Raw genomic sequence first — 26,497 nt, 5'->3', positions numbered from 1 at the left:
AGAAAAGCAAAGCTTAGTGTGGTATTATTCCCTTTTTTTGAAGCCCAAAATAATCGTGCACTGTGTGCTTCTTAGAAGTGAGGATTTTTTATGCTCCTCTATGTATGGGGTGTTTTGGTTTGTGGTGGAAAGACCTGACTGGCAGTGCTCAGTGCCTGGTGCTTCAGCCTCCCGTATTGTCAGTGTCTTAGGTGTGCTTCCTCTTCAGAGGGATGTGGACGAATGAGGAGCCTTTTGGCTTAGTTGGCTTGTGCTCTGTGGCGGTGAATACAAGTGTGACATGCAGGTTGTCTGGTTGTCATTTCTAGCTCAAGGTGTAAGGTCTAGCTCAGACAGCTCCTGATGCACTGGGGGCCTGAGGTGGGGCTCTGGGTGTGATGTGGTGTGACTAACTTAAAAAGAGTAGCCTTGCTGCACTAAGTATTCCTTCTATGCTTCTTCATTAAACTTCAAAGCATGGAGGTTATACAAAATCCTTGTTATGAAATCCCTATTATTTTTCCTAAAGCCGAAACTAATTGGCTCCTAAAAGTAGTAATTATTTGGTTATGAGTATTGTCCTTTAACTTTATTCACACAGAACATGGTGGCAAAGCACTTGGGAATGAATCACAGAGTTGTAGGGGTTGGAAGGGTCTTTGAGATCATCAGGTCCAACCCTAAAGAATGCAGGAATGAAGGAAAAGAATGAGGGAAAAGTAGCTTGATCATTTATGTTGATGCAATGTTGTTTGTGTTAATTTACTTCTGTTTTCAATATGAAAAATATACTTCTGAGGGACAACATAGAAGAATAGGGAGCTAGGATGTGGCTGTTTGCTCAGTGTTCTGTCTAGTCTCAGTGGTGTGCTAAACCTGAGTTGTTGGTATTTGGTGAGTCCACAGTGCTGGTGGGGAGAGGTACTTCATTGCTGAGCTTAGGTTTGTGGCTATAGCTGGCTATCAGAACAGTGCTACTGGTAAGTTTTACATTGAAGAGTTTTGGTTTATAAACAATTTTCAAACTAGCTCTGAATGTGTGCTTTTTTTCCATTCCATTGGGCTCAGCTGGGGACAGAAGAGCAGTATTGCTAACAAGCAAAAAACATTTGGTACGGTTCTGGCCAACTTGTAAGTGCTCACAAAGAATAAATTAGAGCCCCTCCCCTAAATCTCAAGTGATGTAGCTTAATGATGTTTTAAATATGTTATTTTTCATGGTAACAACTTTCTGGCACTTTAAGGTTTCCTGCCCAACTATTAGGGATCGAATTATGGTTTATTATGTGATTATAGCAGGTTTTTCCTTCAGAAACATGTTAGACTGTACTAAGCTGTTAAAAACAGAGGTGGCATGATTAACCCAAGCAGGTGGCGAGCAAGGAAGACTTGGGGTAAAAACTTCTTCACCTGGGATAGCTTCAGGCTTGTTGCAGTTGACTAACTCTGTGGCAATGGAAAAACCCTTCCTGGTGTGCTTTGGGCCATGGTTATGGTGGGAAAGGTTTGTACCACCAGCACCAGGCTGCAGCTCATCTACACTGGGGAACTGAGCACAGCTGGTCACAGAACTTCAAAGCAGCTCTCAAAAAAACATACCACTCTTGCTTGATTTTTTTTTTTTCATTTTTTTAATGTAGCATTAAAATGCTAGAATACTAGAGGAAAGCTGTATACTATCCAGCAAATAAGGCACATGTCGGAATGCCATTTTATGGACAATCCACAAGAGGTTTTACAGTCTGTTTAGCAACATAGTCACTCGGTAAGCAAGCTGTCATCTGGATTGCTGAAGCAGAACTGGTACCTCCGAGGCCTTTGTCCATAGGTTTTGTTTGTTTTAGCTGTACAAGTTTATTAACAGTTACAGAAAATGAAATTATACAAATAACCAACTGAATCTCACAAGGTCAATGGGTACAGCTAAACAAATGTAATAGTAATGAGGTTAATTTTTTTTTAAAGCTGAAGAAATTCATAAGATACAGTGTTAGTTTTAGCACTAGTACACAATGCAGTGAGTGCTGTACTAAATAACCTTTTAAAGGAAACAAGAATCCAGTACAGGGTTGGGCAGACCTCCCATTTTAGCGTGGTAAAATATCAAACTAAAAACCCAATCCTTCATAATATAATCAAACTACATGAAATGTAAAGTGTAAAAATGCTTCAAATACGTGCACATGCATATTCTATATTGCTATGAGTTATAATTAAAATAAACATAAATCCCTACAATCATCTACTTCAATCCATTTCTCTTTCATCCTTTGATTAATATTATTGCTGTAGCCGGTACTGCATAGCTGAGCTCACAGTCTGCAAAGAGTTGTGAAAGTCGAGTTGTCAGACAGCGTCCCAACCAACTCTTTTCCCCTCTTGCCGTGAAAAAGGACAAGAACTACCATTTGAAACTCAACACTTGTGCTTCAGAGTCTCTGAAAGCTGAGTCTCTGCGGTGCTTTCAGCATCTTCTGTCTCTCACAAGGTCATAAAGTGACAGTATACTTTTTCTCTCACTTGCTATATGTCTAGTGATAGCTTTTTCTAGCGATTCTTCCCCAAATACACATAAATAAAATGTATAAGCATTTTCATATAAGTCTAAGCACTTGAATAATATATTGGTTACTTAATACTGATATTTTCATCCAAGGATAACAAAAACAATATGGCTTAAAGAATTGCAAGGTTTTTTGTCAGAATTATGTACCAACTTTCATATAATATTTTATGTAGACAATATTTCCTTCTTAATGTAGTTCTGTTGCATACTTTATACAGACAAAAGCATTGTAAAAAAAAAAAAAGTAAATTACTTCCATAAATATTTTCTTGAGGATACATCCTTAGTTCTGCAAAATACTTAAGAAAACTCTTACCTCTGTTAGTATCCTAGTTGAGAGGAAGGCCCTTCTGAAAGCTTCCAAGTTGTAAAAACTTTTCCCCAAAGAACAAACAATACTTTTTTTTAAAAAGGCCCTCAAATATATACAAAAAAGTTACTGCAAAGAGTTTCCAGATAAGATAACAATTCAGTATTACAAGAAATATTTGTAACCATTCAAAAATTTTAACATCTAAAAAGGTTTCCAAAATACACACATAGTATTAAAAAAAAAATTGAAAGAAACTCTATGTCAAGTATAACTCAAGATAAATACACATCTGCAAGTAAAACTGTAAAATACTTCATACAGGGGTAAACATTTATATCAATCATCTATAGCTAGTAACTGCACACGATTGTCCCTTTGAAATTCATCCTAGAAACACAAACCATCATCCCTATGTCTAAGATCTCAATCAGCCCTCTGAGCACTTCAGCAATATAGCAACATTAATGGACAGCAGTGGTTTTGCAGGTAGGAAAGATGTGTTGAAGCCCAACCAGGAGTGGAGTGATATCTTAAAGAATGATTTGGTATGGGGATAGTTCCATCACATTTTAAATGTTGGCAAAGGCAAGTGGAAAATGTATGTCAGTTCGCTTAAATCATCAACATGTGTTTTTAAAATCATTGCATACTATTCAGTGGATAACCCTTAGGATCCACGCTAGGAAAGAAAACGCCGTGCGACTCCAGGATGTGGAGGACTAATCTATGAATACTAACTTTTCCAAAAGCTCTTAGCTTCTTCATGGGTTAAGTAATTCTTCTTTTTGGAATAATGGCTAGAGCTTCACAAGTATGCAACCCATGTTTAATCTAAATTTCCTATTATACAAAAGGTAAAATATAAAGAGTACGTCTTGACAAAAGGCTTCTCTCAGAAATACGTAACTTCACATTTTTAGTTTACAAACTGAGTCCCATATAATGGGGAACTTTAAAATACACTTATTTTCAGAAATAATATATACTCTTGTGTATTTATTTGAAATTAAAAGGCAACTTTGAGACAAAAAGGCCTCAAACTTGGCTTGTGTGGCATTGTTTTATGTCTGTGGTAGCAGCAGTAGAAACTGGCTAAAATTGGGCAATCCTTTTAAGCTACAGGGATTTTTCTTCATTGCTACTAAATGAAGTATTCATAATAACTTAATTGGAGCTGCATCAAGTTAAAACAGCGAAAAGCCTATACATGCTGGTTTTGAATCACTGATACTTTTCTCCAAAACAGTGCCAATGCCAAAGACAAATTCCATGTGAAATGTTCTGACCAAGTGAAGAAACACATTTAGATTTTATTGAAGAAATGTAAGTTTAAAAATGTCCAAAGAGGGTCAAAAAGGTGGTTGTTGGGGAACAAAAGATAAAACTGGTGCATGCTGGATAGATCTGTTGGTGGGCAGACAATAGTAAGAATCTGATGAGGTTTAAAGTGAAGTTTGACAAGTAAGTGCAAAGAGACAAACTTTTCTCGGGTATGCTCCCAAGAATACTCAATTTAGGGAGACTTGTGTGGATTTCAAGTTCTTTACCGGTCTGTGCTTCATTTCTGATAACTGTTTAATAATCCCTTTGAAGAAGACTAGCTGAAGATTTAGATGCAGAGCTAGTTAAAGAGAACATCAGCAAGTATTTGTAAAAATCCAAGTGGTAAATCAACTCATCGTCTTTCCAGTCAAAATATTAATTTCTAGGTTTTCTTTCTGGCAGTTTGGAAAGGTTAGGTCTACATGTAAATTACTTTTAAAAAAAAAAAAAGTCAGATAAATTAAATTTACATCTTATAGTCAATCTTTTTTTAATTTTGGATGCTGCAAAACTTATGCAGGGATAAATGGAGGCACCTTGTGCATGGGCTGCTTCCAACCCCAGGAGGGTTTGCACGGAGAGTTAGGCAGGACAAACCATGGCAGTGTTGCTCCTAGATTTTCCCTGCATTTTGTTCTTTATCTGCTCTTCCCCAACATGAGTGCGGGGGAAATAAACCTGTTTTCTTGTTGTTTTAGATTTACTTGATATTACTTCAACACTTTGTGTCTCCTGCCTAGGATAATATCATGATATAAATATTGAACTTTTAACTACGCTTTGAATAATTACTATTCTACAGCAACCAATATTAATTACATTGAAATTGATCATGTGTATCTTTAGGAACCTTATTTTAAAATAAAACCTAAAAGTCCATAAGCTAAAAGCACCACCATGCAGTGTTGAATCTGGATAAACAATTCATGGGAGGGCTCTGTCACGAAAATCATGACAATTGCATATAATGGTATTTTGTAGTAAGCTTTTGTTCAGAATCTGGTGATATGCTGTGTATCAATGTAGCTGTGCTGAGGGATGTGCTGTTTCACCAATTTAGTGGTTACTATTAGACAGGAAGCACGTCAAAGCAAAATGATTGGTAGCAACATCTGAGTTTCAGGTTGGAAAACAATTTTCTTATTTTGATCTGATGGAGTTTCTGTACTTGTCCTTTAGATGGATGTGAAGCATCAAGGAGTATTTTGTTCATGTACTGTTAAGTGCTCAAAAGGAAAAAACAGATCTGGTTTCATATGTTGTTCTTTCAACATCAGGCATGCTTGAAACAAAATATCAAGAGTAATGCTAGAGGTCAAACTTTGAAAATCCACCCCTACATTCACCTGCATATTTTCTTCATTTTTTTATGGACAAGTTAGTATCATTGCTCAGAGATTCTTTCTAAAGTAACTTTTGAGTCTGTGCAAAACAACGCATTTTTTTTTTGAAAATGCTAAAACTGCATATCTTGACTGATGCAAATGAAATCTGTTATTAGTGTTAAGTTTCAATAATATTATTCTTCAGCTATTTTAGTTGATAGAATTTTCACTGGGCAAAATTAGTTTCCAAGTGATTAGTTTTAGTTAATATTTCAGCATTATATAGCCTTTCTCATGCAGTGATGTCAAAGCTCTAGTAGATATTACATGAGCCTCACAGCATTATTATCCTGTGAGCCTCACAGTATTATTATCCCCATTTTGCAGCTGGGGAGACTGAGATCCAAAAGGATCTTGTGACGTGCCCCAAATCAGTGAGCTGTTGAAAGAATCACGGTCAGAAGCAACAAATCCCGATGTTTTTCCATTGACCAGTAGGCTGACCTGGGCTTACACATAAATAAAGAAGTTTGCAAGATATATAGATAACCCTTCCACCAGAATCAGCAGAAACAATTTTGCCCTGTTTATAGCAAAGCAGGGAAATAGTGGAAAATTTCACCTCAGGGCAAATTTGTGAAGAGCTTCACATTTCCTATAAGAATGCTCAGTAAGTATTCAATTTGCGTTACAAGAGCTTGACTGTACATACTTAGTTACATCTTGGTATTGCTTGGCAGAAAAAACCCTCTGTATTAGCATTACGGAGTTAATCCTCAAAACAGATTAAATTCACATCAAGTTATTTAGGACTTAAAATATTGCTGCTAGGTATCATTCACACCAACCAATCTCTCTAAAGGAAATTTCACAAAAATAGAAATTGTTGATTAAAAAATAAAACACAAACCATTATCCCTGTAATTTTTCTTAGTAAGTTATGCAACTGAATTGCTTGTTGTGTCACTGTACTTATATAGACAGACAAACAGGATACTGTCTCGAGGTACTTTCATTTCATGGTATTTTCCAATCCCTGATGAGATACTTCTTTGCAACAGGATGCCCCTGCCCAAAGTTCTACCTGAAATGGGACAACCAAATATAACTCCTACATTGCTCCTAAGGTATATAGGTGTATCAGGAAGACAGAAGTGGGAAGGTTATATAGAGTGCTCTTCATGCCTCATAACACCCTTATGGCTAAAAAGTTTTTGTTATAACAATTTGCACAGTAGAAAACAGGACATAAAAATACTTCCAGAAAGTGGCTTTAAAACTACTATAAATAGTAAGTTTGGCTAATCATTTAATTAAGGGTTTGGGGGACAATTTTAAACATTCTTATCCCCCGTTATTCACAGTAAATTTAGTGTGCTTTCAGCCCAATGAATAGCCGATATGCATACAGGGACCATTGTAGCAGAATTATATGACAAGAGAAGGATCTGTTAGTCACACAAGCAAGCCAATTTCATCTCCTCCAAAAACCTCTTGGAATCCTTCCTGATGCTCTGGGTCCTGTTATGGCATTCCCTTTCTACACAAACCACACCCTCAAACAATTATTCACTTTTTTTGGCCACATCCTGCAAAAAAAAGATTTTGCCTAAGCCCTGCCCAAATGACACTAACAAATAGAAAAGTCCAAGAAAGCAGCAGCACAAAACTCTCAGACTTTCTAAAACTCGGAAAACAATGATTTTCCTTCTTTTATGTTGTGGCTTGTTTAATCTTCCTTTGTCTTGTCATATAATAGGAATAATGTTCATGTTGTGGGTGAGTGCTTGCAATTAGTGGCCCCACAGTTATTTAACCTCTGCAAAACCCATTTATCACATATTCCCTGTCAATGTTACATCTTGCCTAATGAATAGTACTTCATTTCACCTGGCCATGATATAGGGTCTGTGTAAACAATCAGCAGAACCCGCAGCTGTGGTTCTGTTGTGAACACTATCAGTAATGCTTATATAAATGTGTGTGTACATATATATGTAAGTTTACATATGTATGTATACGAATTCACCATAGTCCTGTAAATACCTGTTGCATGTGTGTGCATACACAGGAGAAATACTACATTCTGTTACTGTAAGGCATACTATTAGGTTATAGATAGGCAATATTGGCAATTATTTTAGCTTTTATCTTGATTTGTTGTGTTGCTGTTGATCACGTGCTGCCAGAGGATTTTTCAGGATGATGGGGACGGGAAGAGGCCACTTGGAAGGTTTATTGCACACGGCGGCAGTAGTAGCCCAAAACTTTGCACTTCTCACACAGGTGCTGGGGATGTTCTTTGCTCTGGTCTGAAACATCCAGGCCATCCGGCTTTTCCAGGGGTCTCTGCAACAAAGAAAGGAAATAAGATCTGGTCCAAGGTTTTGTCACTGGGTCTTAGTCTTTGCTGCGTGTTTTAAACCTCCTTTTATGCTTGACAGAGCTTTCTTGTAGCAATTACAAAGGCTCTGCATTTCTTTCCCGAGCAGACCAAATGTTTTCAGTTCTTTGCTTTGTAGGGGAACGGAGTGCCCTCACAACCTCGAATGCTGTTCTTCATAACGGTGCTGCTTATTTGTCTGTAGGTGTTACTGACAGCCTGAGCGGGGGAGTGGACTTGTGTGGTCACATAACTATTTATTCCCTTGGCTCCAGTCACTGAGCCCTCCCAAAGGCATTAGCACCTCACGCATGGGAATCCCGTTGCCCAGCAGTGCCAGGAGGGGGTGACAACGGTAGGACCAACTGCTGCTGTAGGAAAACTGTCTTACCAATGCGCTGATACTACACAAGGAAGTAAGGTCTTTCCAGCACTCAGCCCCATGTTTCTGAGGCCCAATTTTTCGAGGTAGAGCAGCTGCAAAGCTATTAATGAAAAAACAAAGCACAACACAACCTCTGCAATGAACCTGACTAATGAATTGACTTCATTTAAATAACACTTGTGGAGTCACAGAGCTGGCAGTATGTTCAGCTAAACAAGGGAACAAAACTGCTTTGATTCTAGTAATCTTTGGTCTTTAATTTTGCATGACATGTAAGGAGTTTCACAATCACTATGAAAATGTTAAATACTGCAGTAGGGCTGTTTGTTTGCAAAGTCTCATAGGTGAAGTGGTGATAGAGGTGTGAGGTAGAACATCATAAGGTGTGCAGATTTTTGGAAAACAAACAAAATGCCCTAACATAATTCCTGTTTCCTTGAAATGTGCCTGAAAAACCATTTCATTGCTCTGTGCATTTCTGTGGGGAACATAGTGGTTGTTCTGTGGGACTGTGGTAGAGCCAGCACATGGGTTGAAATTGAAAAAGAAGCCCTAAGCCTCTCCCAGTTCTCATAAAGGTAGCAGACCATGGCTTACTTTTTCTTAGTGTGGTTCTTGCAGCAAAGGATGGCTCTGGTGAGGCCGCACCTCGAGTACTGTGTTCAGTTCTGGGCCCCTCGCTACAAGAAGGACATCGAGGTGCTTGAGCGGGTCCAGAGAAGGGCGACGAAGCTGGTGAGGGGCCTGGAGAGCAAGTCCTATGAGGAGCGGCTGAAGGAGCTGGGCTTGTTCAGCCTAGAGAAAAGGAGGCTCAGGGGTGACCTTATCACTCTGTATAAGTATATTAAAGGAGGCTCTAGCGAGATGGGGGTTGGCCTGTTCTCCCATGTGCCTGGTGACAGGACGAGGGGGAATGGGCTAAAGTTGCGCCAGGGGAGTTTTAGGTTAGATGTTAGGAAGAATTTCTTTACTGAAAGGGTTGTTAGACATTGGAACAGGCTGCCCAGGGAGGTGGTTGAGTCACCATCCCTGGAAGTCTTCAAAAGACGTTTAGATGTAGAACTTAGGGATATGGTTTAGTGGGGACTGTTAGTGTTAGGTCAGAGGTTGGACTCGATGATCTTGAGGTCTCTTCCAACCTAGAGATTCTGTGATTCTGTGATTCTGTGATATATATAAATTAGAGTTGTGGCCATTTATCATTTGTACCTTCGCTAAACAGTAGAAACTTACCTTGAGCAGTAAAACCTTAAAGTACACCTAGTCCTTTCAGTTCCCTAGGTATTATAAGTTCTTCGTTCCAAAACCACCCATCTGAGACCCCCATGGATAGGGAGAACAGAGCCTTCTGAAACTTCTTTGCTACATAACACTGCAGAACTGTTCACAATGCAGAAAATGGAAGCGTTTCCCAACTTCCAGTGGTTAAAATGAGGCAAAATATGTGTTTCCTATTATCCTAAACAAGGGATGTCTGCAACTTCTTGCTGTGATCAGTTGTATTGAATTATAAGCGCAACACTTCTGTTACAGTTAGTAGAAAGAGTATGGGAGCAATTCAGTGGGGATTGACAATGGTTTGTTACTGACTCAAGATTCTTCCCCACAATATGTTGCCTGAAGTTTTCTCTTTCTGACAGTTTGAAGTCATTTACAATTTCATTGTAAGCTGAATTTCCTGTATCAGGTAGGGGGTGCTTGGACCTGTACTTGTGGGGGATGACGAGGGAGGATGGATCCCTTATATCCTCTAAAACTCTCAACCCCCTTGCATCCTTGCTGCATTTTGAATGACTTGTTGGAAGTCAGCACGTATGGATTTGAGATCACAATTGATAATACTGAGTTTAGGCTTGCAACCCAACCACTACTGCACACTGGGCTTCCACAACAACAGAGGCAAGTTGAATAAGCTTATTTGGTCAGAAAAACTTCTGCCCTTCTGCTTCTACTGCTTATTCTGCCAACATCTACCCACAAATTTTCTTGAAGAATTTGCATGACATAAATCTGGTCATAGATGATGCCCAGGTTCAGGAGCCCCAAGAGTTAAATTATTCTCCTCAATGGGGAATTTTAGAGCTTTGAAATGCTACACTTAAAACAGGCTATTTGACTCAGCTCTGATTGCTTCTACATGCTAGCTGTGCTCTGATTAAAGAGAGAAAATACAGCAGTTATCATGTTTATTGATATAAGCCAGATTTTTTTAATACACATGGCCTTGGGAATCATTTTTCCTGGAAATAGTGCAAAGGACATTGGGAATGCCTTGAAGCGCCAAGAGTTTTTGGACTGCTTTCAGAAACAATAGCTCTCCGTGGTTTGCTTTCCCCCTGCGTTGATTGAGCTCAGCTTTTTGGCCCGTGAAGCATTCCGATTTCAGCAATGTTATTGTTACCAGCGTGTTACGACACAGAGGCTGGGAGAGAGGGGTTACGGACGCAGGAAACCAGGTTGCCAAGGGCCAGCTGGAAGGAGCAGAGCTGAGCTGGGGCTGGGCTTCTGGGGGGCTCTGGAGCTTTGAAACTCCAGCACTGCTGGTGGGCTCGCCTAGTTTGTGCCCTAAAAACCATGTCAACCCAACTTTTACATGAAATGAAGTCCTAACTTAGCTCTGTGTGCTTTATGGGTTTCCCGTAATGAATAAAAATAACAATAATAAAAAACCAACAACCCTGCAGACACTCTGTGACACAACTATTCTCTTGCTACTGCTGTTTCTTATCCCTGATGGTGTAACCTTGTGGAGGTGTTTAAGGTGGTGCCTTTACACCCTTTCTATGTTCCTCAATGCTGTGCTAAAAGGGCAGGGCATGAAAAAGCCAAAGAGCTGCACATCTGCTGAAGGAGGACTTTGTGGGCACAGGTAGTTGAGGCTCACCTGGGGCAACTCTCACCAGCTTGGCTGTGGTGGAAGCAGAAGGGAAGGAAAAGATGCTGACCACAACAAGGGTCTGGCAGGCTTAGGCTGTTTGATAGCACCTATTGATTTGGGGGATTGTTTGATGTGAAAAGTCTGCATAGCTGTGGAGTCTGTGGGAGGCTTGCTCCTGACCTTTCTGGTGCTCCTGGTTCAGTGTGACTGCTGAGAGGGAAGGGGACAGGCTGTTGGGCTGAAGAACCAACACCTTTACTTAGAAAGAGGTGAAATGCTTATAAAACAACAGAAAATCCTGCTTTGCTTATCTGGGAAGGGCATACTTTTTTCCATTAAAAGGGAGAGTTGAAATATATATATTTAATGCAAGCCTGCAGGATTTGGCAGTCTATTTCCCATAAAAACTATGGGGGTGGGCATTTTCCAATTTCCCAGGTTTGTGCATCTTTCTTTAACTTTCTTCTGGTAGTTGCTAGGTGGAAATAACCTTGTGCAGCTCCACCACAAAAGCATTTGGTGGTAGTGACTAATGCTGTTGCCTGAGGGGAATAATGCTGGACTAAATTTAAATTTATGTAGCAATTCCTGTCCTGCAAATTAAATTTTGACTGTGCACTATTGCTCTCACAGCCTACATGTACTGTTGAAGCCCACATTCCATAAATCAGCTTTTTTTTATAAAAAAAAAAAAAGAACAAAACCCAAACATAGTCAAAACACCTCATGCTTATAAAGTGTTAGGTATAAGAGGAAACATCAATAGCACACCCTCAAGGGAAATTATTCTCAATGGAATTAAATGGGTGCTTATATTTCTGTTTAGAAGGTTGATTTTTTTTTTTTTTAGACTGGAACCATTTGATTTCACCATTGATAGATAAGGGGTCATATCAAAACTCAAATGCAAGAAAATGCATTTTTCTTCATTGAGAGAGAAGCAGCAGTCTGGGTGACCCCACTGCTGGAGCACCTGAGGGTGGGAATGCAGTGGTTCCTCCCCCAGCCACTGCAGAGGGATTAAGTCCAAAGAGAGGAAAGATCATACTTGTAGGCCTGAAACTGCTGAACGCTGTACTGAGTGATCAGAGCCATCCCTCCCCATGCTGAGGGAAGAGAAACACCTGGGAAGGGGAATTATGAGGCAACCGCTGCATTGCCTGTGGAAGTAATAGCTTGGATATTATGAAGAATGTATTTACATACCAAATTATTTTCAGGCCAGCAATAAATTCCTGACAGCTGGAAGCAAGCAGTGTCCAAGAGGACAAGTCAATCCCCAGATGGCTGGTTCCACAGCAGTGCAACAGCTGTCATCACAAACAGCACTGGAGTCAGCCACCAAGTCAGAGACAAAGCCTTGATAAGAGGCCAGCCAGGAAGCAACCACAGGCACAGATGCTGCTGATAGAGCGGGCAGGAGAAGAAAATGAAAATTCAAAGCTTGGCATCTGGGCTTTTATAGTGCCAAGAATGCCAGTGCGTGGCTAAAAGGACTGGCTCCATGTTGGGGCAATGTAAGGAGGAGCACAAACAAACAACTACAGAATACCGAGTCCTTGGAAGAATGAGAGGTAGGATTAAGTCCTGTCTGAGACTTAATAGCCATCCAGTAACTTGGTCACGGCTGTTCTTTGCTCTCCTGTTCCTCAGTAAGACCCGAGCTCCACAGGCCTCTAATTTTTGCCCCGTGTCTTGTGAATTCCTTTAAGTACTTCTGCTGGGGGATTTACCGCTTGAGGGATGCGGTGGAAATGCAAGAGGAGCAGCATGGTAGCACGACTTAGTTGTGAAAACAAAAATGCATGTGGAGCTTCCTTAAAGTGAGGAGCAGTTTTGCAGCTCAGGTGTGAGAGCCACCTGATCTTTCTGCTCTGAATTAGTTGGGAGAATAGCAGCAGATTTGCTTGTCAGGCTCTTGTATTACCACTTGTAGGCATGCTTTGCCATCTCTCCTAAATGCAGAGATTTAGAGCTGTATTTATAGAGCACTCTGAAGTATATACACAGCTGTAAAATTGCTGAGAAGACTTTTCCTGCCCCAGAGAGATTAAAAGCTCATTCTCACAGATAGGGTATGTGGAATAAGAGCACAGGGCTGAATAGAGGCTTTCCTTGTGGGGAATTGGCACAGGCTCTTTTCACTCCAGGAAGCGAGCCTCCAGGAACAAAGAGCAGGTGGCAGGGAAGTGTGGCTGCTCTCATCTCCAGGGACCAACTAACGAAAGGTATGCATAGGAAATCAAGATTTTAGCATAGCTGTCGAAGCCATTCACAGGTCCAGCATGTGTGCTTGAATGGCTACCCTGGAGCTATCCAGTGGAGATGATTATCTTCAATACTGTGATATTATTACTTGAGACAGTTAAATGGAAGTTCTCAAGCTCAAATCATCCCTTGTGAATACCATGTGGAGAAGCCCTGCAGTACTGCAAGTCCATGGATTGAGAGAAGTAACAGGGTAAGATGAAATAGAGGGACGAAGTGAGGACTAGAGAAAAGGGTATGCCTGGGAACTGAGAGTCAACTCTTAAACCATAGTATCAAGGGGAATATCAAGCCATTTTGAACAGAAGAATTTCAAAGCTTTCTCCTAAATGGGACAAAAGCATTGTAATCTTCAATATTCAGGGCTGACGTAACCAAGCATGGTGGTTTGTGTTGTTACGTTTCAGCTATTGACCAGACTCTACAGATGTTGATCAATTGGCTGAGAGATGGGGAACAGAGATACTTGGCAATGCTAGAGGAAGGGGAAGTATCCTTGGAGATGGCTGCTGTCTTGTCCTAGATCCATACCTTTGTGTAAGCACCTCTCCCACCTGGGATGGCACATGAAATGAGGGGGGTTGAACTGGCCTGGTATGAGTTCTTGTGTGTAGACAGGTGACTGAATGTTTTGCCAACTCTTTCATACTGTGTATGCTTATAGGAATGGAGACTTCATAACATGCCCTCACTGGGGAAATGCAGTAACTGACTGTTTTTAGATGTGGTCTGAGCTCTTTGCAGTTAACGTACTTTTTATGCTTGTGCAGGCTCTTGCAACTTGGCATAAGGCTAGAGTTAAAGCTGAGGAAGCAACAATGATCAGCATCTGCTGATAAAAATGGTCCTTTTCTAATAATGTTCAAGGTACCATTGTGACCTAGCAGATTTTAGAAAAACAGTTTTTACTGAATGGTAGGTTAATGAGTAAGAAAGAGATGCTGAATTGTAACACATCGCAGAGGGGTTATTTTGACCAGATTTTGGAGGAGAAATCATTTCTTTTGCTAGAAGTAAATGCTGTCTGAACTAATCAAACTTCTGTCTAGCCAGTTCATCTGGATTTCGTTAATTGTTGTGTTTTTTTTTTTTTTAATTTATGAATTACTTGTATTATTATCGCATCACACAATATGACAACTTTGCAGTAAAAGAACAGAGTTGATCTGTATAGGTACTGAGTGTAAAAATGGCTTCTGGGGACAGGCAGTCTCTTTTTTTTCTTAAATTTAAGTTAGGGGGAAAAAAAAAAGGTCCAATGGAAGCTTCAGATGAGTTGAAGTCCTCTGTCTGATCCCATATAATGAAGGCAGTAGGAGCAAAAAATTAGGTAAGTGCATTGACTAATGCCCTGAGGGGGACTGAGGGGTGGTTGGGAAGTGATTGTTTAGAAGTGCATAGGAACTCTATTCATGAATCAGGACTCTACTTTGGTAGATGCCAACAGAGTAATGAAAATAAAGAATAAGCAAGAAATTTATATAGAAAATGCTAAGGGAATGTGGTAGTTCTAATAGTTTATTGTAATACATCCAAATATGTGCACCATATGCAAGTGTGCTTTAACTTTCCAACTAGAAACACTGGGCTTGGTAATTAAAAAAATATTGTTCACTGTGCTTTTATAAAATGCAAGGCATTAGCATAAGAGTACTGGTGACTGGGTACAGAATATTTTCCAAAATGCTGTAGAATAACACCACAGGGACAAATATTGATAAATGTTTAGAGAGTCTGGTGTGGGACTGGGTGCTTGGACAAAAAACATGCATGGGTTAGCAAACATTAGGCTCAGTCAAGAAGCAGTGCTGACCTCATGCAGCCTAAGTTAACTCTCCTTTGCTGCTGGCTCTGTGCATGATCTGATGTTTTCTTTACTGTCTGGCTATTGCTGGTATATTTAATCAGAAGTACAGAGCACTGGAGGAATGAGAAAGAATAGAAGGAATGATGACAGTAACACTGAAATGTAGAAGCAGACACAGGTAAAGCAGAGACAACAGGATGCAAAATCTTTCAGTTTGAGGTTGTAAGCTTAAATCCGGGGAAGAAGCTCCAGTGACTGGCTGTAAATTGTTTACATCTGGAAGCCAAGCTGAAACGCACTGTGCCCGGCCTTAATGTCACGTAGCAGCAACACCTACAGATGGGACATGAACACATGGATAGATGAGAGGAGTAAAGCCCTTTCACATCTCAAGTTAAGGTCTTACAGAATGATGTGGAAACAGTGCTGGGGGTCAACTGTGTAGACCTGCGGTGCAGATGCTGTGATTGTTCCCCACTGTGTATGTGGCTCCAGAAGCACTGTGGGCTACAGCCTTTCTACATTCTTTGAGTTCAGTACTATGCAGATCATAGACTCCTCTAGCCCAGCCGTGAGGGGTACCATCTCCATGGGAGTATTTGCAAACCTCCTTTACTACAAAACATTCATACTCCCCACTGTATAATAGCTCTTGGATACGGTGGATGGGATACTTCTCGAACGATTTCTTGTGACCCTTTGAACGCTAACAAAAATGATGGAAAGAATCTAGAAGAGCAAGGTAAATATTTATAAACTTGTGTTATAAATCAGTGGTCTTGTAATTTCCCTGACCCTCGAGACTGTACTTCCATGCATGTGATAAATGACTGCATTGCTCAGCCCAGATTTCGGTGCAGTTGTCTAAGCAAGCTGTCTAAACAGAGGCAAGGAACCAGAGACTTTAGGAGCTTTGAGCTTGTCTCATAAGTTAGTGAAAGAAAATTGCTTAGCTTTCCTCCTGTGTACATGCTACCACAAAGAAATTGTTCCTTGCTTTTTTCTCACTTGCAGTATAGTTTCCAGTCACAGTTTTGTCAGGAAAATTACTGCACTTTGTAAAGGTGACCTCTTGTTTTTAGGTTTGAACTCAGAGTGGCATTAGCACAGAGACAGCAGAATGGATCACATCACTTGAACTGGCCAACAGAAACAATGATATTCACTGACTTGGCCATAAGTTCACTGTAAAATTTAAAAAAAAAAAAAAGTCCTATGCTATTAAAAAAAAGACAATGGTCGTATAGTGAAGTGTAAAGCAAGTCTTCTGCCAGACAAAGCAAGTCTTCTGCCAGACTTCAAAACTACCATTTATATTGCTTCAATGTACTAGCAATTATAAATCAATATTTTGGCTGTATATTGGAATGCGATGTTGCCATAGAAACGAGCCAAATTTTGCCTTTGGAGTTAGATGAGCATACACATGTGTATAAAAGGGAAGAAATATACTTCATTAGATACTCCTTGGTGGGATAATGCTTAATAAGCTTATTTCTATCTCTTTCCCTGCTTGTTGCAATGAATTTCAAGATTGCTTTTTTCATCATAATAAAGTAACAATATTCTTCAGGATGATTTTTTTTTCCTAACACCCTTCCTCCCCCCAGAATCACGTGAAATGGTATGAAGTGTTCCTTATGAGCCCATGGAAAGATTTTATAGGAATTTTACAAGCACTTAGGTAGTTAATGAGACACCTAAGGTTCCCAATGGAATTTCCTTTTCACCTATTGCAAGTACATCCAAATGATCCATCCATGGTTTGTGCACCCGCTGTGAGTGGGCAGCAGGTAACTTGACCCATGCAGTGCTCTATTTATTGCTGAGATTCAGCTAGGACGAATTGCACCTGAGGCAAATCACACCTCTCAAACTCTTAAAATTTCCACCTATTCCATCTCCAACAATTTGCTGTAATATTGCAAAATCACACTCTATTTCCATTATGTTTCTTGCATTTGCTCAGTATCAGCCATCTTGAAGGAAAATTCTGTGTGGCTTCAGACAGCTGTACTCCCAGATGTCTCCGGTCTGCCTGCACTGGAATTGACAGCATTAAATCCTAGGTGTTGCTCCAATATCAGCTGCAGTTCTTAAACTGTTCTCTAGAGGAGAGCCTGCCATGGTCTCTTTTTGGTTACGCAAAGCTCTATAGCGTATATTGGCCAAAAATATTGTTGTGGGGTTGTCAAAAGTGATCTTGTGCATGAAAAGCCAGCTTGGACAAACTCAGCCTGTAGCCTGCTTAGTCAGGGAAACAAGGGACACAAGCTCATGTGGTTGGTCTGTCCCACTAACCACTGTTGAACTGGCTGGCTGCTTGCAACTAGTTCTGAGAGGGTACAGGCAAGACGTGCAATTCAGTCTTCCCGTCATAATTTGGAAATCCAGGAGCAGGAAATGCAGGATGTTGCCTCAAGGGACGGATGATCTATGAGGGTCAGAAAGTAAGGTTCTGACTAGCAGCACAGCAGGTACAGATTGCCTACCAGAGCTGCTACTCAGGCTTGGCCCTTTCAGTTAAATAAAAGGCTTTCTCTTGAGTTTCTTATCTTGGAGATCACTTAGTATTATGGAAACCAAGAAACCTCTGTTTACCCAGGCTGTCTCTTCACTGTTGTTAACTAAGGTATTTTGTAGGCAGGTGTCATCTCTGTATTTTTGTTTTATCACTAATCTTTATGAACAGACAGCTTGTAGATCAAATCCATTCTTATTTCAACAGGTGCTATAAAGAAGTGTACATGGGAAATAAGTTCACTGACACCACTAGAATAAAATATTAAATTGGTGAAAATAAAAAGAGTCAGAAGCATCATGAGGCCCATTTCTACTGCTGAATTTGTTTTACTCTGTTGTCTAATGGCTCCATCTCAGATTATAAGGCCCCACAGTCCGTTTTCATGAGCAAGATAGCTAAAAATTTTGTTTCGGATGTATTTTTACTGAAAGGGTATTGAAATTTTGCAATTCTGGCAGTAGTTCATGTTTCCAGGATGCCCAAAACAGCAGCTCCTTTGGGAAACTTTTTTTTTGTGGCATGTGTAGTCCATGTCATGTCATGTTAAGATCATAGCCATGCTTTGCAAATTTAAGCATGTTCCAGGTCCCAAACCTGTATGCCATCAGGTAGGCATTTCTCCTACCTGTTTGTGAGGATAAACATTAATGTGGCACTTGATACATTCTTGTCCCATGTTAGCCCAGGAGTTTCCACTCATCCATTTTCTCTTGCATTTTGGGCACTTATATTCACCGAAGCAGCGTTTCTTGCCCTGGTATGGAGTCAAGCCTTCTCCTTTGGGGCGAGCCTGAAAAACAAGGAGGTAGCAATGAGTGACCAGAAAGTGTTGGAGGGGGAGTAGTAAAGCAATGTTTTTATTTAGGAAACTGGGCAAAAGATACTAGAGCCAAGCATGAAGTCTGTATCTTCATGAACAGTTCATACACTGAAGCTTGAATTTAAGTTCTGAGAGTTACTTCTGAGAAGCACTCACAAGTTCAAGAATGCTTGTGACATTTCTGGCACCAAGCTCAGTATTTAGAAATGTCTGTGCACTTCTTGCGATGAGTATTTGTTAATATCCATTTCAATACAACCAAATTGTGTCTATTGAATAAGTATTGCTATCACTGTATATAGCATCAGAAGTAGCTCACTAGCGAAAGATGCTCTTAAGTAGGTCGTTGTCTGTTCCCCAAGAGAATCTCACTAAGAAAATATTTCACAGTTCTGCATTGCACAGCTTCTAAATGACGAAATTCTGGCAATCCATTAGTATATGGATATGCATTGCTGTATGTGACAGCCATACTGGGGTTGAATATGAAGAGAAGGCATGATTTTCATTAGCAGAGATTACTAATTTCACAAACTTCATTAGGCTTCCTGTTCTCTGTAAATGATGTTTCACTAATTTTCATATTTTGAAGGAAACGGGAAAGGATATTCCCAAATAAAATGGACTGCTGTGATGTCTAAATATTAAACATTGCCTAAAGAAAGCCTGTTTGCCCAGACAAGATATTACAGTTGACAATGACCTTATGTAAATAGATGGCTTCTACATAATCACTCAAACTGCATTGTATTCAACAGAAGTGTAATGTACATAATATGCTAATATTTTAAGGTGAAGGCGAGTATTGCATACAGCTGTTCTGAAGAGAGCTGAGGATGAAGCTGTTTTCCTAGAGTCTCCAGCAGGTGTTGAAATACTGCCCATATATTCACTGTATTTTGTTTATTGTTGCCTAGAGGAAGAGACTTCCCCTGCATCATGGCCAAACAGTACAATCACCTATCACAGAATTTGTTTATATGTCAGGCCTGTGGGGCATTTTTTTAAGGTTCCCAGATTAAGATTATGAAAGCTAAATGACCCATCATGCTGGGAAAGAGTTTGTTTTGTTTTGGGAACTTGTATGATTTCTCAGTGTGTAGGTCCAAATAGCTTTCTATGTGAAAACACGGGTTGGGAAAGCAGGTGGTTGGCAGAAGACCTGAGCTTGGCAGGCGCGTTGGGACTCCAGCTCCTGTGCCTGATGGTGTTTGCCACAATACCTCTGGTGTCACACGTCAGAGTGTGCGGGAACGGAGCATCAAGTGCACTCCACCCTGCACCCTGGCTGGGGGAAGGTGACCAGGGGGCACCCTAGACCTACTTTGTCCATTTTTCAGTTTCAGTGAACAATATTTCCTGCATATTTGTGCTTATTCTTCAGGGTAGTTATTCTTTAAATAAATAAGTAAATAGGATGCAGTAGCACAAATAAATACCTATAATAGTTTTTCCTGACTCTGAATCCATTGTGTCACTGTGAATGTTCTGGCTCATAGTGCAGTTGAAGCCAACGCTAAGACACACACACTTACAGTAGTATTGTACAAAAAAGTGCTTGGTATAATGAGAAACATTTGGACTTCCATGACTAAATGAGTGCTGGCAGGCACCCAGAGTTTAATCCTCTGATCCATGGTGTCTCTTGATAAAGATGGGAGATTGTAATTGAATGTAGGGCAGGAAAATGTCAATTTATGGAGCCGTCCTTATTTGGGACACTTAATTTGGCTCTGCCTCTGAGGAATTTGTAGCACAACTCAAGTCAGTGAAAGAAGGACCACATGCTCGCTTCATTTAGAAGTTCTCATGGAATTGAATAGGAACCCTGTGTACAGAGAGCTCTCATGATTGTGAGACACTTCCCCTCCTCCTGAGGCGTCACACATTGCTTTATTTGCAGTTTCAACTGGGGCTTAACTATTAAATCAGTAGAAGAGATTGTTTCCAACTCTGGGTTTCAGTAACGATGCTTTACTGAAACCCTTGGTGCAGTAGAGCTGGAAATGCAGCCTTGTTACTCCTACTAAGCAGGAGCCCTTTCAGAAAAAGCATGGGTCACTCAGTGCATTATTTCCAAAAGCAATAGCACAGGCTTTAGAGACAGAGCATGTCTGAGAAGTCTTGCAAATGTTTATAAACAGCATTTAAACATAACACTCCCACTGCAGTATGCTATGCCAACCATAAACAGCGTTTAACCATCAGACTCACACAACAACATTTTATGCTAGCCATGATCCACAGGCGGGGGCAGCTCAGAGGTGGCCACTCGGAACCATCTGGCAGCTACAGGTTGCTGCAGCCGAGCTAACTGGCTGCAGAGGTGTTGAGGTGCGATGCTCTGCCCTCACAGATGCTCAGGAGGGCACCGAAGGTGCTCATCCTCAGTGTCCTCTGTGTGTATAGCTGGCCACCGGAGACGGAGGCTTTCTAAATCAGAAGCTTAAAATTTGGCTTCTCCAACTTGCTCAGTAAATCGGAAGCAGAACTAGGAAAAGAAGGCAGGAGACCTGACTCCAGAGGTAATTTCCTGTTGTAATTGCTAGACTAAACTTCGGATTTATTTTAACTTTTCAGCTGTTGCAGCTCCCTCCTCGTTCAGTGACTTGAGTTTGCTGGCAAAGCTACAACTTTCTCTGTAGGTGTTTTGCTATTCTGTTTTATAGATGTTTACACTTTGCCCTAACAAATTATTTTCTTTTCCATATTTTCAGTTTCTCAAACTGTGCCCGACAGAGAATTTGGATTCTCAAACAAGCTCATTTTCTCTAGCAAAAAACATCATTAGGAAGCAGTGACAGCAGTGAAGGCAACTCTCCAACTCCCTCCACCCTTCAGGTCCAAACAAAACAGAAACTTGACAGTATTTGGTGGAAGGCACGACCTGAGTGATGCACTAATGGCCTGAGAGGTCCAGAGCAGGGTGTTTTTTTGTTTTTTTTTTTTTTTTTTTTTAGTTTTCACCAGCAGCATGGCTGAATTGCATAGGCACTTCCAAGAAACAGCCTGCTCCTTCCTGCACGGAGCTGGGGCTGCCCACAGGGTGCATGAGCACAGGGGCGGTCTGTGACAGGGCAGTGCCCTGTACTCGCCCAGCTGGAGGGCAGAAGCTGTTCTCATCAGTGGTTTTTCTTAACTAAGAGCCAAAGAAGAGCGTGGTGCATTCTTTGTCTTTTGGCATTAGCCTCCAGCCTCTGATTTTGGCAAAAGGTGGGACTTAGCCTGTGACTCTTTAATGGTGTTTAACAGTAAGCCTTTGATGTTTACGTCCTACAACTCCTTCACCGAGCGGTATCTTCTCTCACTTCTGTAGGTATGAATTTGTTTTGAACTAATCTGGCAAAGTTATGCCTGTGTTCACAATGGCAAAATATTTGATTGTTACCATGTTAATGTCTGTTGTCCCGTTACCTCTAGTCCTAGGTAGTCTTTGGCCTGGTTACCGCCCCTGGCTGTGAAAGCTTGGTGGATCCTCCACCAGGCTCTTACTGTGCTGGAAACAATATTCGAACTAGGTTACTAACCATAATGTGGGCAAGATTTTGACCTTGTCAACTCTTTAACTTGGGTATTTGAATTTTATTCTGCTCTTTAAATACATTTCTACTGCGATGTGACTGTTACTCTCATTTGCCTGTGCATGTGTGCATCAGACAATTCAAAGATCATTTAATGCAACCAGCACAGGTAGGCATCTGGAGACAATGAAATCCACAGAGCTATAAATCCACGCATATATTTTTCTGGAAGGACTGAAAACGAGGCACTCCTTAAAGCATGGCTGAATGCCCACATGGGGAGACTGCAGGGGCTTTGCAGAAGGGAGAGCCTGCCTTCCCTGAGGTGCCTGGGCTGGGAGTGGTGGCCCTGGGCCCCTTCCCTCTCCGTGGAGTCTGGCTGGGGAGTGACCCCAGGAGCTCTGCCAAGGAGCCCTTAGTTTAAGAAAACAAACAAAACAACACACAACACCAGGAACGCCAGGAACAAGGCACATAATGAAGTCAGTCTTGGGCTGGTCTCCTTAGTGCTGAAGCTGAAGGGAACTCTGTCTGGCTTTGAATTCAGGAAGCATCACAGATGCTGCACAAGTCCTTGCCAGGCTCTCTATCCACGAGCAGCCAGACAAACGAAAGGACCTTGCCTTCAGATTTGTCAAATAGGTATGTTATTTCAATCTTCAAGGCAAAGGCTAGGACAAATGACACCATCTTCACAGTTTTACCTAGGGTGTACCTAAAAGTGCTGCCTGAGTTTTGCCTTAATGAGATCCAACCTGTAGATACAGCCAGTATTTTTTTGCATGGCACAGCAATGAAAATGACATCAATATTCCGTCCTTCACTGACACCCAGCTGCCTCTATTTTTCATCGTCCTCCTTTCTTCAGCCAAAACCACAAATTGGCAATAATAAGATTTTAAAACTGTTTAAGTTGAGCTTTTCTGCTGGTAACTGGCCAGCCAAGCTCTCACACAACCTATCGGATTGTGCATCTCACGGAGGAATCTGCCAAAGCGCTTGGCAGCGATGGACATAATAAAGGACTCTTTACTTTCCCCAGACAGTTCTCTCAAAGTATCAGTTTGCACAGTCAGCAAAATCAAAACAAAACAACCCCCACACGTCCTGCTTAAAACTAGAATCGTTACAAACAACTTGCAGAGTTCCCTCAAAGTGAAATGCAGAGCAACAGTTTATTTAATACTATTCTTTCCTTCATCTTCCCCTGGGTTTGTGTTTTGCAGCTGAAAGATGTACGGCAGAGGAGGAGGATGAAGTCAGCATGACACTGGTGGGTGGGTCCCCTTCCTAGAAGAACTCTGTAAGGGTCTGCTTAGAAGGACGCTCCGTCAGAGCAGAAAAGCAAGAACAGGAAACGATAGCCTGATGCACTGACTGGATCCCAAGGGATCTGTAGGAAGGTCAGAGCTGTTTTTGAAATGTCAGCCCTCTGACACTCAATTGCAAGTCAGTACAGCTATGAGGCTGCATTAAAAAAATACACTTCCAGCATTCTTATTTTGCACTTCTCTGTGTACAGTTTTGAGAAACGTGATTGTAAATGATACTGCAACTGCTCAGTTGGAAAAGGAAAAATGAAGTATTATGACTGACTTGATGTATGGGATGTCCTGGCACTCCACTCCTGACTGCTACAGGTTGTAGAGAATTGGGAAAGTTACTTTAGTCCTCCGACCTTTCTCAGCTCTGTGAGCAGAATGATAGTTTGTGGAAGTTTTCAGCAAAAGTAATGCCAAAATGACACACACGATGAATCTATAGATTCGTCAACTGTTTTTTTCATTACTGACTTTGCAGTAATTCAAACCTGAAAATCAACAATATCTGGACGGATGCAGACGTTGTGTGTTTAGGAAATGAATTCTAACACAGCTGCTCTGGTTTTGCATGCTGTTGTAGTCCACATTGCTGGTGTATGATGTTGCTGATGTGTGGCACTGGAGATTTGAGGTTTTTAACTGAGTTGTAGCTACATCTTTAATTAATACATGCAATACAGGAAGAGCATCTAGGGGATACAGAAACCAAATTAATGCCTCGTTTCATCCTTCCTGTCCCTTGTCTAATTTGTGCATTAGTGATATGATGAGAACTTGTTTTGGGTCAGTTAAAGGAAAGGGGGGACTCTTCATTACAGCATTACTATTAAAAGCTTCTATTTGATTAACTAAACAATAGGTACTATGGAGTTTCTAGGTATAATACGTACCAGACTGAGGAACTACATCATTACAAGACATGGCTAAAAAATAAAACTTGCTAATCCGTTTGTGGGACCTAACAGAGGAGGCTAGTGTGTACTTTTTCTGGGATTTTCTTCGGGGGTCTGACCTGTCACAAGGCCTAGGGCTACTTCAGTAGGGAGAGAGCTGTATTGCTCCTGTCATCATGGGAATCATCAGTTATGTACGCCACCATCTTCATAGAAATCGTTCTTCTCACGCTGTGTGTATCTGTTTGCTGCTCCAGGGTTCACCACATACTGTGCTTTCGCTAGTAGTGTATTTTGGCACCTTGCATAGAAAACATTTTCACAGTCGGCTACGTACAGAAGGTTGCTCATACCCACATATCTCCTTTCTTTATTTCATTTTCATACCTGTACCTCTATGGAGCATAGTTACTCTCCACTCCTTGGTCCTGGTGCTTTTAGAGTAATTTAGACTACCCAAATACCCCTTAGACCTTCTCAACAGGCTGTGTGACTCTGCCAGTTGAGAGAGACCCGTTTAGCCATTTTGATCAGCCACTATGACAACCATCTCTGTTCATTTCTTTTGCTCTTTTAGGATGTAGTTCTATGCAATCAGTGCCTTTCTAGCAGGACGGTGTTCAGAGTAAAAATGCAGTTCTCCAGGATCAGAGCCTTAAAAGATGAAAGTTTGTGTAGCGCACAGTCCAAAATAATGTCTTTATTTCACTTGAACAAATGTCCTACTTCTGCTGTTGCAAACCTTTTTATTTGCTAAGCCTTGCTCTTGCGGAAGCACCAAGAAGTATATCAGCTAAGCTGTGTTCATGAACTTTTTACAGGTATATTCTGAGATGGCAGAAGACCAATTTTATGTTTGTCATTTTAGTTTGTATCTCTTGGTTGCTTTGAAAGATCAGTTGTCAACATACCATACGATAACTGCAATTTTGATCTTGTTCCCACAATGGTAAACCAAGGGTAAGATTTGGCAGTATTTGTTACTAATAACACGCACATGGTTTCTGATGATGATTAAAGCAATAGGCATGGTTGTCATGGACATGCTGATCAAAGTCTAGAAATCCAAGAAGCTGCTTTTGGCAAACATTATAACATTTAAATCAAGATCTGGTTTTGCAGATTTTTCAGAATCCTAGCCATACTTGTGGACAAAGGCTTTTCTTCTGTTGTAAAACGCCTAGCCGGACTCGTCATTAGAACCATCCTTGGGCCAAAGATGCATAATACTCTTTTCTGTGCTAAATCACTTATGCATGATGCTTGCAGAATTGCCAAAAATTAGTTACTATCTGATCTGTCAATGACTGAATACTGAATGCTCTGAGAAGTCGATAGTGTCCATTTCAGGTCACATAATCAGACTCTGCCTCCTCTCTCCTTCTGTGGGGTGGTGAGGTCGTTTTGAAATTCCCCACCTATTCCACCTTCCTTGCAGTGTTGTAAAATCACTTGGTACAGTGTATGGTGATGGAGCTTCTGTAGTGTATCTGAGCACTAATACACAAATAACGCAATACTTTCAGTCAAATCCTTTCATAGAAGAAACTTTGGGTGTATAGTTACTGCACATAAATATTATGTGTAGATGAGTCTTGTTAGTGGAGTCTTAATAGTGAAATTCCCATTGCATTCATAGTTCTAACAAACCTCTTTTTTTGCCAAATGTTCACATGAATTTTCCATTTTAGAATCTGAAACAGTATGCTTACGTATTCATTTATATCATGTGTTATATAAAGAGGAACAGGAAATGAGTGTTCAATACATTTGGTAAAAATTCAGAGCTGCAGAGCTCTACAAACCCTACCCTAGTTTTCCATTGAGGGAAAACTGCAAATAATTGTCTCGGCTAACTGCACTTCAAGGACTTATTCTACCTGTGTGTGCTACTCGATGCTTGTTGAATGTCTGTGAAAGAGCTCCCAAACTATCCGTACTTGCAGCCAATCACAATTTTAATATGTTTGTTCCCGTAGGACATGAAAACAATGGAATTACTTGAGCATATAAATAGCTGCTTAATGAATCTTCTTTTGAAAGTATTGCATAACTCAGTCTAACCCAGAACTGAAAATTTTAAGAACAGGGTAAGAATAGGTCTCTGGCTCTTTTGCATATGAAGATAACAACATTTGGTTCACATTTTGACAGTTAATATGTATAACTAAGAAAACATGCTAAAAAAGA

General features: G+C 40.7%; 1 protein-coding gene and 1 long non-coding RNA gene across 4 annotated transcripts in view; one reads left to right on the top strand and one right to left on the bottom strand.

Annotated features, from left to right (window-relative positions):
• The window catches only part of LOC119717305 (uncharacterized), a 95,527-nt gene that overhangs the window by 1,244 nt on the left and 67,786 nt on the right, over nt 1-26,497 (top strand). Inside the window, exon 3 of one of the 2 annotated variants that reach the window (XR_005266591.2) lies at nt 12,373-12,511. The exons of the other annotated variant lie outside the window; for it this stretch is intronic. This is a non-coding gene — a long non-coding RNA (uncharacterized lncRNA). Of the gene's footprint in view, nt 1-12,372; nt 12,512-26,497 lie in introns of those variants that run through there. 2 annotated transcript variants of the gene reach the window in all.
• The window catches only part of ZCCHC24 (zinc finger CCHC-type containing 24), a 111,326-nt gene continuing 86,416 nt past the window's right edge, over nt 1,588-26,497 (bottom strand). Inside the window, exons 3-4 of one of the 2 annotated variants that reach the window (XM_027460141.3) lie at nt 18,377-18,541; nt 1,588-7,855 (exon numbers count right to left, since the gene is read on the bottom strand). In XM_027460141.3, the coding sequence (XP_027315942.1) occupies nt 7,742-7,855; nt 18,377-18,541 (279 nt within the window). In that variant the 3' untranslated portion in view covers nt 1,588-7,741. Of the gene's footprint in view, nt 7,856-14,481; nt 15,561-18,376; nt 18,542-26,497 lie in introns of those variants that run through there. The other variant, XM_027460142.3, reaches the window with a different exon arrangement.

Source organism: Anas platyrhynchos, chromosome 6, assembly GCF_047663525.1.
Source record: "Anas platyrhynchos isolate ZD024472 breed Pekin duck chromosome 6, IASCAAS_PekinDuck_T2T, whole genome shotgun sequence".
NCBI classification, from domain to species: Eukaryota; Metazoa; Chordata; class Aves; order Anseriformes; family Anatidae; genus Anas; species Anas platyrhynchos.
Note: the sequence above shows the minus strand (reverse complement) of the source record. Positions and strands in the feature narration are given on the sequence as shown.